The 11,966-nt window shown below is 38.7% G+C and overlaps 1 protein-coding gene across 1 annotated transcript; it reads right to left on the bottom strand.

Annotated features, from left to right (window-relative positions):
- Positions 1-8,667: 8,667 nt before the first annotated feature.
- Positions 8,668-11,774, bottom strand: LOC126419140 (elongation of very long chain fatty acids protein 6). Its single transcript, XM_050086249.1, has 2 exons — positions 11,121-11,774; positions 8,668-9,992 (listed from the first exon to the last, which is right to left on the bottom strand). Exons 1-2 carry the CDS (start codon positions 11,438-11,440, stop codon positions 9,440-9,442), a joined length of 873 nt encoding a protein of 290 aa, XP_049942206.1. The 5' UTR covers positions 11,441-11,774; the 3' UTR covers positions 8,668-9,439.
- Between the last annotated feature and the right edge of the window lie 192 nt (positions 11,775-11,966).

Below are 11,966 nucleotides of genomic sequence, written 5' to 3'. Positions count from 1 at the left end.
CAATATGTTATTGTTGATTTCAGTATAAAAGTCAAATGAAAATTCAACGTTTTGTTGTGTATATATCTACCATGTCGTCATTTTGAAAAGACTGCAGTAGTATCCCTGGTCTCAGATCCTTACAAGATCAAGCTGCACCAGTATGCACTGGTCAGTCAATTCAAATACAATTTTTGTGGCAGGTTGCTCAGTCAGGCAATGATAGTCATGTGCATTTCTCACTGTATGAGGTGCTGCCTGCTGCTCTATTCTTATGGGTGACAGCAACTTATTGTTAACGGTGCACCACACAGCAGCCCTGCGACTCACAGCATACAGTGTGATGTGTGACGATCGTGGAGTGGTGGTGGTGGCGGCAGCAGTGTGCAGCGATCAGGTAGGCTAGTCCAGCTATGGAATATCAGAACCATTCCATTGCCTTCCTCTAACACAACACGATGCACTCCTATTCTAAAATTAGACTACGATTAAGTGAAAAATCTTGTCTTAGGAATACATCAGAAAGCATGCGGTCTGGTGTGGATGCACTGCCTTAGAGAACAAGGTGCTGACCAGATCACGTAAGTACGTACTGTAGGTGAAAACAGCCTCTATGTAGCAGTAAACTTGAGAGCCATGTGACGACATGCTGTGAGCTCCAAGCAATACTGGTAGTGAGTTAAGACGTGGTGTGTCAACCTGAGAAGATGCCTCCAATGTGGCACGTAACCTGTCCCACCACGGCACGGCTCGGTGGGCTGCAGCGGAGAGGACGTGAACCAGCGTCCACAAGTTGACCAACAGTCAGTGCAAGATAAGAACAATGTTCAAATGAAGATGCATGTGAATACCTCTCCTACTGCTTTCTCTTCCCTCCCCCAGCTACATACATCAGTGACAAGTGTTTGACAACCATACAGGCTGCATCGATGGGCTATATAGTTCTTAGGTTAAGATGAGTGCATTATAGTTTCACAGCCAGCAGACGTCACATAACTTGAAACTTTTGGTAAGTGGATTTTTAATTTAGACTCACTGTCATTTGGGTTAAAGTACGTTTTTCATGTTTCCCAAGACGTTAACTCCAGTCATGCAGGCAGTAATTGCAGTGCTATCACAGCCGCATACTAGCACTTGGAATCTGAACTTCTGCACTCCATTCAGCATTAAGTTATCGAATCGGTAGTACGCGCATGGTGTGCGTCTGAACTGAGCTGTCCCCCAGTGCACGGTGGCGTGACTCCAGGGCGACTTGGCTGGGCACGGACTTCACGATCAGTCTGTATGTCTATCCTCCTGATTTATAGTTTGTGGCACTTTGACCATTCAGTTATGTAATAAAATGAAACACTTGTACTGTTGTTTTGATGTTGTTATACTGCAATGAGTTTTGATGACTCAGTACACCATCTTCAGGCCTTAGCTGAAGCTGATAAGGTGAACTCTTATTCATACTCTATTCCATCAGTGGCTTAGAAGGTTCTGATGTCGTAGAGGCAGGCTCAGTATTCCAGCTCTGGGACAGTATGTCCGAATTCCACACTGTTATAAGTAGCCCAACAGGTCTGAGTTGGATCATGGTGTCTTAGAGCTGCACTAGGATGTCTCAACTGCCATGTGCAATAGCCATCTTCTATTCCAGGTCAGCCATCTTGAATCCTCACATTTCATGTCGCTGATTGTGACATCACAGAGCCTGCACCCAGCATTCTCAGTCTGCCAGCATGACATTGTGTTGTCTTGAATTTTCCACCAATTTATACTTTTGAACGAGTCTTTCTTCCTTAGGAAACACACTAGATCAATTGGGCTATTTTTTTTTAATTTCCTTTTAGTTTTGAATTTCCCACCAAAACCTGAATTCTCTCCTTTTTATACATAGGGCAAATGACCTTCGTCAGAGGGAAAGCAGTGTGGTAGGAAAATCCCATGAATCATTGGTGCCATTTGTCCATGAATTGGCACTACTATAATACTTCTGTTTTGACTGCACCAACTCAGAAGCCTAAATTTTTTATGATACAAAAGACCCTAGACCTTGCTAATTGACATAAATTTGAACTTGATATCTGTACTCATTCCTGAGAAAGAGTGGTTTTAACAGTCAGACACATGGACAGACAGACAAGGTGGTCCTTAAAGCGTTCCATATTTACTGACAGATGCAGAAGCCTAAAAAAATAAAAACATGAAATATATAAATTCCCCGACAGGTGCTAGAACAGATTACAGAACACTTCATCGTTTTTCCTGCAATTGACCACCATAAATTAACATTGCTATGATTATGGAGGGCACTGAGGATGTTATTTTACCAATATGCTCATGAAGCCAATCTAGTTGCCACTTGTGGATTGATTTCCAATAGCTGTCTATCTTAATTCTCAAGCTATCTGTACTACTGAAGTATATTTGCATTCACACACTTCACAGCAAATTTTACACGACTGCAAACAATAACTGACATGGCCATACTGAAAACAAAATTAAGAGATTGGACTTGTGCTAAACATCTCTCAAAATCGTGTCCTATAAAATGGGAACACTGCCAGCTCAAAGGCTCTACAGATAGTTTACACTACTGGTCAAAAGTTTTTGATCATCTATCAGAACTATGGATTTGTGGTTAAAGAAGGATTTCATTTTGAATATTCTACCATATTCTGACAATCATGTAAAAACTAAGCACCTCTGTTATACCTGACTGTTTGGCTAAAGAAGCACTGAGAAGTATCTACAACACCACTGATGTGCCTTTACCTAAGATGGTTTCATTCAAACAGATTTAATTCCTTCTACTGTCTGTGTAGCAATCAGTTTGCATGAGCTTACAGTACACTGTGCATCTTGCAGTGTGCTTTTACACCTGATCAGGGTCATACCATTATCTCCTAAAGGGACGTAAGTAGGAGACTGGAATTTAAAAAACATGATGTAATTGTAGTTCTGCATAAGGAAGGCTAGTTTAGTAAGACAATAGCAACAAAAGGTGGTGTAGCCCAATCTACAGTAGAGTATACATTGCCACAGTTTAAGTAAACAGATGTAAATGCAAGTGTGTTGCAAACTAGAAGACACCACATAGCATCCTGCAGTGAAGATCAATTCATATGTGTAGCATGTAAATGGTAGAGGGCTCTTACAGTACCTGAAATTCACAAGGAAATAAATTGTATGCAAACAGCTCCAATCTCCACTCAAAAGCACAATGCCATCTCTGTCAACAACAGTTAAGGGGCTTACAATGGGCCCAGCAACATAAAAACTAGAGTTTACAGCAGTGGCCCAAGTGTACTCACAGACAAATCTAAGTCTGAAGTTTCTGGAAGCCATCATTGAATGTCTGTTCATCACCTTTGTGGACAACATATAAAGAATCAGTGTGTGATGCCACGATGAAGCATAATGGAGGGTTGGTCGTGGTGTTGGGATGTTTTGCAGGTTGAAGTCAAAAGCCTAGTTGGGAAGCATAGTGAAGGAAGAATATCAGAATCAACAATACAGTTCCATCTGGCAAAAAAATTCTGCAGCAGAACAATGGTCCCAAACATGCTTCTATATTGTGCAGGAGGTATGTCAGTATAAAAGAGAAATGTGGGGAACTGAAGAATATGCTAAATTCCATTAATTTATTATGGGATGAACTTGACAGCGAGGTCAGAAAACTGAGGTCATTTAACATTGAAAGGTCTGCGTAAAATTTAAGCCATATTGTGTTTTACTTAGGGATAGAGGGATAAAATATGTAGTTTTTATGGTGTGTATATTGAAATTAAGTATATCATGTATGACTGAAAATTTCTGACCGGCAATGTAAGAAAATTTATACCTCAAAGATCTAGGCGATATTAAGCCCGAGATTTACTGCTGTATAAAACTAGGATGAAGAACATGTACCGGAAACTTTTACTGTCCAAAATGCCTGTGAACTTAGAGGAATACGAAATGTAAAGATCACAAGGACATAATTGTACGTGGTAGACTTTGGTTGAGTAAGCAAACACAATGAAGTCCACACAAAAGGTTACTTGCAAGACACCCATGTGACCCTTTCTAGAATAATGCACAAGCATGTGGATCCCACACCAAAGAGTACTGAATGTGGATATTGACTGCATACAATGAAGAGCAGTATAAATGGTCACAGGTTTGTTTCACCCCTGGAAAAGTGTCACAGAGATGATAAAAAGATGAAATGGCAGATGATTCAAGAGAGAAGCAAACAATCCTGTAAAACCTTACTTGTAAACTTTCAAATATCTGTTTTACATGTCAATCTACACTTGCCCTATGTATACCTACTGTACGGAACATGAAGACAAGATTAGAATTTGTTAAAACATGCACAGAGTCATTTAAGGAGTCATTCTTCTAGTGCTGCATACATGACTGGAACAAGAAGCAGCTCTAGTAACTAGTAAAATGTTACGTACTCTGTCATATACTGCACAGAGGTTTGCAGAATATAGATGTAGAACAAGAGTTTTCCATCAGTGTGTTCTTCGTGTTTTAACTTACGACTGAGGAACCAGGGGGTTAAGAGAATTCACAAAAGCGAAATTTAGAAAGCACAGGGGTGAAAAGATCAATACTAGGTCTACGCTGAAGAGATTGCAAAAGTGACTATTCATGTCAGTTGTGTAACACAGCGGGTTGAAACACTGCAGTGGAAATGGTAGGGCATGTTGCAATACGAAATCATGGAAGGACGACGAAAGCAAACCTCCAGTTGAGCCCAAGAAAAATCACCAGACAGCTGGCATTAAGGACTGCAGAAGAGCCTTGGGTGTCAACTAGCAGCAGTCAATTCGAGAATGACAGTGGCGTCAGTTTTCAAAAAATTGCTGCTCGACTTGCTTTCACACTGGCGACTTCGTCGTGGCGATTCAGCTGCGCTGTTCAATCATTGCAACACCCGACTACAGCGCGCTTGAATTGCCGTACACACGATAACCGTGAGGCTGAAGCTCTGTGGTGAGAGCTGTCGGGGCACTTGGGCGAGCCTGGTACGAAAGGTAATCTAAAGAGGAAGCGTTGCTCTTTATTTTGTTATTTAGAAGAAAATACGTCGACGAAAGTGTTGGATTTTCGAAGTCCGGAACAAATTTTTACACGTCTCCTCCAAAGCATTACTTTTTCTGATCTTACTGCTGTAATCATTTTCCAAGTTCCAAACAGCAGGACGACGTTCATTTCAACGACGGTGAAAAGTTCCACGTCGAAAGCCGTTTTTGTAGCAGGAAAGTGCACAAAATTCTTTAAAACGACAAAGGAAGTCACGTGATTCGACAACCGCAGCAAAGACTGGCAAGACGTGCGGGCGGCAAATGTTTTAAATTTAAATATCGTGCCGGAGCAGCTTTCGATTTTTTTCAGGCGGATTATCGTCACTTACATGTCCCATGTAACAGTTCTGTAAGCTCAAATTTTTAAACAATTAGTACAAACGCAACCGTGTTTCTAGTCATTAAGTACGATCCAAATCGGAGATTAAAACATCGAGGGGGGGACACGCTTGGTGCTGGTCAAAGATATATGAAGTAACTAACGCCGTTAAGTACATCAGAAGAAAGAGTGTAGTGCACTTTATTTGAATTAACTTTGAGAGCAACCGTCTTTTGTGTATTATAGCTCCTCTAACTTCCATGCTTGCAAAGTAACGTATTACACGCGAGCTGGCTGTTGAAACCTAGAGTTTCCGTGATAAAATACGCTTGTAACTAACTACTGAGACACAAAAGTATTTCAACACGCCTACTAGAATTCTAAAATGACTGTCAGAAAACCATGATAAGCGGTATACAGTACTATATAACTCTCACTACCGGCGTAACTGGCAGCGTTATACAGACAATAATAAAAACACTGAAGATTACGCATTCAGTGCTGAGACGTGAACGACTTTAAAAAAGCAAATTGCCAGGCGTACAGAGGAAATTTCTTCCAGTTTAACTTCGAGGCAGTCACAGATGAATCCCACTTCAAGGACAGGGACAAGGATTTAATAATTATATCTTTCACCGGCATGCAGCCCTTTTCACTTGAACCCTGTACATTTACAGAACAGTTTTGTGTTTACACGTTTTAACGTTTTACACCATAAACTGCTCTGCATATGTACACAGAGGAAAATTTAATGACTACACTCCCTCTAACTGTAAATTTCATTTTAGCATACTATTTACGGAGATGAAGCTAACCAATGCTATACTTACACTACTAAACTTTTGCTAGAGCCATTATACAATAATTCAGAAATGATTTTGGAGGTTCTATGAATGTATTGATAAATAATACATTTCTGGATGTCCAGCCAAATCTAAATTGCCAAACTACCTGAACAACTAACTAAGTACAGATTTTTATAAGTTTTAACAACTTATCTTTCATTAAACGTTTGTGCCACTGTATTTAACTTATGTTGTCATTAACAAAATAATAATAATGCCAAAAAAAGAGTATTCACTTATCCTGTATAATTTCCATTTTCTTTAATATTTTAGATTATATGCAATGAAGGTGTGTGTTAATTATGCATTTTGTAATCTGTGCTTTCTTTTCCAATGAAACTTCATTGTTTACATTTCCAAGAATGACAGACTTGGATATGTTACTATTCAGCAGTCATTTACTGCAACTAGAACTCCCTAGAGTTATGTATTTTTGTATGATATTTGATCACCAACCACTTTTCAAGCCTAAACATAATACATAAAAGGCAAAACTAGGCAAGGAACTAACAGGTAGCAGCTAACAGTCCCACCCTACAACAATAACATTGCAGTACACACTTCATTTAACATGTCCCCTCAGATAAAAAACCTGATGGTAATGACAGTAAATGAAAATCATTTACTATCTGAAATGTCATGTACACCTTATCTAATTCTACTGGTGCATTTTGACTTTTCTGATCATCACTATCAACAAAAATGACTGACTCAGCATATGACAGCAGCTGCCATGCCAATTTTGAATCTAGCTATTTTAATGACATTTTTAACATTACATTTCCACCTGGCACAACTATGTTTCACATGCAGCTTAACAGCACTGTTTTACCTTTTTCCCTAGCTGCTTCTTACACTAAGCTGGAAAAAGTTCTGGTATAGTAATGCAGTATGGTTCAGGACCATTAACACTCAGGGCCATGGCAGGTGCACGGAGTCTAAGAAAAGTGACTATTCAATACAACTTTCACCGACTTGATATTGGTAGGAAATAGCTCTGCAAACACCTTTTTAAACAATCTGATGCAGCCTGACACCAAGTAACACTACTTGTAAGCAGTGTAACAAACTGCACTGATGATGCAAGCACTATGAAAGTACTACTAGACACCTTTCCCCTGATATGTTACTCTATAAAGATTCATTGTATCTGTAAAAAGAATATAGTAAAACTATAATACAATAGCACAAACTAAGAAAAATCAGCAGCTTCATAACTGTCACACCTCTAAATGTGACAAACAGTATGTTACAACTCTTGGCCAGGTTAAGAGTGTCAGCAGGTAAATTCTCAGTTTGAAGGAGAATATGCACAATAGCAAGCAGCACACAATCTATAGATGCAATTTTATAACAAGTTTACAAAAGTCAACATCTGGCTTGCTGCTGCTGTACCTATTCAAAAAACAAATGTGTAGCAGCACTTTCTTACAGCAAAGAGCACTAGATTATTTTGATACAGCATTAATAAACTGCCTCCATCTATTACAAATTCATTACAGCCATAAATATTTATGTATGTGAACTATCCCTACAACAAATGAAAAACTTCGTAGTATACACTCACTAGACAGAGCTATGCCCAAACAAAGTAACGCAGTTAAAAATAGGACACAAATTCTAGTTTTTATGTAGAGAACTCCATCGCAAGGTGGGTTAATACGATTACTTTCACAATGTACGGCACTAGAACAAAGTGTTGCACTGCCTTTCCAATGCTCGTATTATTTAATATCAGACACTGTACCATCATAACTTTTTTCTTCCTTGATTGCAACTTGTTCTCTGTCACAGCTATCAAGTTGTCTATATTCTGTTACAAAATCTTCAAAGGCAGACCTCCTGAGTATGAGGTATGGACAGTATATGAAACCAACCAATTACGCTTTTACATTTGATACTGTTGCAGCAGCCATATGATTAAAAACAAATTTTCACATTTTCCAAAACTCATCTGCAAGAGATTCATGGGACTGGCCAATCACCAAAAACTAGAAGCAAGTAGATTTCAGATTCAATACATGCTGAAAATCTATTTATGACAAAATATCACAACTAGCCCAATAATATATAGCAATGCATGTTTATATGTCTTGTTGATTAACTGCGATAACTGTGTGACATAGTGGACACTAGGTTGCCAGATGTGCAGAATGTAAACAATTTGGCACAATTATCGTCTGAGTTAACTGTAGTGTAGTTACTACCATCAACATGCAAATATTTAAGAAGTTTCAGCATGCTGAACAGAAGTAAATTTTAAAACACCAATTCTATAAAACATTTGACATAAAAAAAATGAAGACTACAGGTCACTACCAGAGATCTTTCACATTTCACTACATTTACAAGTTTTGATCTTATAGAGGAGCATACTATTCTATTGTTGGTTGGTTGTTTGGATTGTCCTCAGTAGAACAAGTTGGGAAGATGGATGTGGAAATGCAACAAAATTAAGTAATGTTAACTTATTTAATTTGAGTTTCAGTTTCTCACACATCTTACAGATGACAAATACAGTGTACAGAAATGCACAGCTATCAATTCTGTAAAACAAAAACAATTTTTGAGTGTCACCAGCACTCAAACATTTAAACAAATTTCTTATAAAAGATAAACAATACAACAAAAAACATTTGTATAAAATAGAACTCACAGGAATTTCTGATTTTATTACACAACTCCCTGAACTTCAGCAGGTAAGGAATGTTTGGCAGAAATTATACAGCAGTTGTAGAAGACAACTGGTATGACAGTGTCCATATTCAACCAGAATTATTCAATTCTGTTTTTTCCACACTTCAATAATACTTCCAACACAGAGTCCTTCAATAAATAAGCAACAATAAAGCACACAGCACACTATGTTCCAAGAAAGGAAAGGTAAATATAATGAGCTTAGTTACCTGAGGAATGAAAATGTTTCATATAAATGCAAATGGGTCCCATAACTATGTCAGTATCTTCAATAGGCCCAAAATTTCTAAGCTGCATTCATAACAGCCATATTTCCTCAGTACATACTATTGTGAACAACTAGACTAATCTATATTCCTCTGGCAATTTAGATGTGTTTACATTTGCCTTTCCTTTATGAAACAATGCCTTTAAATTTGAAAAGCACAGAATTTGTGTGTAGCAAACTACACAGCCATTTATTTTTAAGAACACATCTGTCACTCGACATTTATAAGCCAAAGAGCAAACATGTCAATGCAAGACATTACACATTACTGTACCTTGGCTTTGCTTCCTATATACTTTGCAGAAGCTATGCCATTTGTTGTTGTAACCTTTGACTTATGCCCACCATCAATGTATGTCTTGTAGAAAAACCTTGCAAACAAAACGAAATAACTGAAGTACATCGCTATAGAAAGCTTTATATTTGTGCGTGAAATGTGACACTCTTGCTGCCCAGCCTCAAGGATCTGGTGTGCCCAAATATTTACTGCACAGCCAATTATCATTTGAGTTAACTGTAGTGTAGTTACTACCATCGCCAACTGACGTGGAGGTCTGTAACCCATAGCTCGCAGTGCATAATAGGAGTACATTACCGAATGCACAAAGTAGTTCATCACAATAAACCATCTTGCTGAGGCAGTGTACTCAGTGTAACTGTACCAAGAATACAGCAAAACTGTAATATGATGGTACCAATGAAGAAAAATCAGAGGCTGCTTTCGTAACACAATGAACACTGTGTCTCCAAGCTCTGGTAGTTTTGATAGCACAAACATCCACGTCCAGAAGCCAGACACTCTGTCCTGCTCAATGAAGCTGTTGCAAAGAGAAAAGAAAAAAGTACTGTAAATGAAATCTGACGATACAATTTCAATTTCATAACAATTACAAAACACTGATTTGACAGAAATTACAGAATAAACAGGGCACTGTGTTAAGGAAAATTGTGCTAAATATCATTCTGGCTAAAAAGATCCAAATGTAGCAATCGTCATGTTACAGCAAATAATGCAGATTTAACTCACACTGATTTTTTTTTCACGAGTGCTACACTTTTGACAGTTTGATGACGCATGACTGTTCCATTCCTTTGCGAAGAAAATCACACTGAACAGGCGTTTTCATAACCATGTACCCAGGGTGAATGTGATTATGAAACTTCACATCAAATAAAAACCCACTTTATTTTACGTGAGACTCAACTGTCTACCGTATGAAACAAACGCTTACTGCAATTTTATTTTGACAGTAACTTTGGAAGATTGTTTCCCAGTATATAAAGATGTCTTTAAGCATCAGTACTATTGTGTTCATGGCGCCTTTTTTCCTTACTGTTGGAATGAATCCAGTGTACGGCACTTTATGCATCAAGTCTTGGCAAAATTCACACTTGTACCACGTCCACCCTCCAACATGATTATTTCCAAAACATATGACGAAAATGTAGAGCACAGAAAAGTGTGACACTATATACAGCTATCAAGCAGCTGTAAAATTTTATTTCAATCACTGTACAATCCCTCCCCCTCAACTGGTATATCACTTTGATACGTAAAACTCATTCCAAAACACTTCGCACAATACTTCAAATTAGTCTTTTCTTTCGTCCAAATTATGTATACGCAAGTCTTCCTTGGCAGTGCACGTTACTGCAATTATCAGAAATGGAGCTGTTCTACATGAGACACACGAAAGAGCATTACGCTTATTGCGATCGCATTAAGCATCGCCCGACACACATACTGTACAGTAGGGAGAACCGGTCATTGAGGTAGCTGGTTTCACACACAAAAATCTCAAGAATGTTAGTTTCGCCCCACTTCCGCTTGTTCTACTCTTACCATAAAAAGCAGTTTTCAGTTTGATTGACAAAGTAAACGTAGATGTCTATCCCTTAGTTTCTTAATGAATAGCAAAGTAAATCGGAAACAGTTTCGTACTCACCTTGGAATACACACGGAGTGATATAGACCGTAATTCTTTAGCACATGAAAAAATTCTGGGGCTGTTCGGCATGCGCCGATTATGCTAAAAGCTGCGAGCATTGTATTCCACAAAGATAGAATCCCACGAAGCTCGAATCGTGGGCGGCTCTGCATATAATGCTGACCAACGAAAATGAATATCATATAAATCCCGCAGTAATAAAACCCATTGGTCCAGTTTTTTGTCATCCATACTCTGGTGTCCTGGTGCTCAAATTCTTCTTCGAAGTTAAACACGTATGAGTAATTTGGCAAAGTTATTTCCATGTAGCTGTTCATCGTAGATGGCTAAGATCTTGAACCGGCAAGAAAATTTTTCTTTGGTCGCTAATTTCCGCAACGTGCACGATGCCGATAAATAAGCGTATAACATCAAACCACTGCAGGCAGTAGGAGTTAATCACAACACTTCAACCCTACCGGCACGTAATGAAGATACACACTTTCTATTTTACTAAGTCGAACTGATATTTCCCGGCAGGTGAGCCGCGTTCAAAGACCCTGTAGCGAGTCGCTACGTTCTTCTAACGCCGCTCTCCTCCTTCCCTACTACCTCCAGCGTTGCGCCTTCACTGACTCAACAACCGTCATCCGTTCCATTCAGTATTCACAGATTCCGCCGTCTGCCACCAGATGGCGGTAAAAACCAATCAATGTTTGTCACTGTCAAAGAACATCCTAGCAAAATTCATGCTCCGTATCAGTGACAATACTTTCACATTTTTCTAAAGAAAATGTGTTGAATACAAGAAAGATTGGCGGGAAACCTCATTGATATATATATATTCTCGGTAATTGCTTGCGA

Source organism: Schistocerca serialis, chromosome 9 (assembly GCF_023864345.2).
Source record: "Schistocerca serialis cubense isolate TAMUIC-IGC-003099 chromosome 9, iqSchSeri2.2, whole genome shotgun sequence".
Lineage (NCBI taxonomy): Eukaryota > Metazoa > Arthropoda > Insecta > Orthoptera > Acrididae > Schistocerca > Schistocerca serialis.
This window is presented reverse-complemented; position numbering and strand designations above follow the sequence as displayed.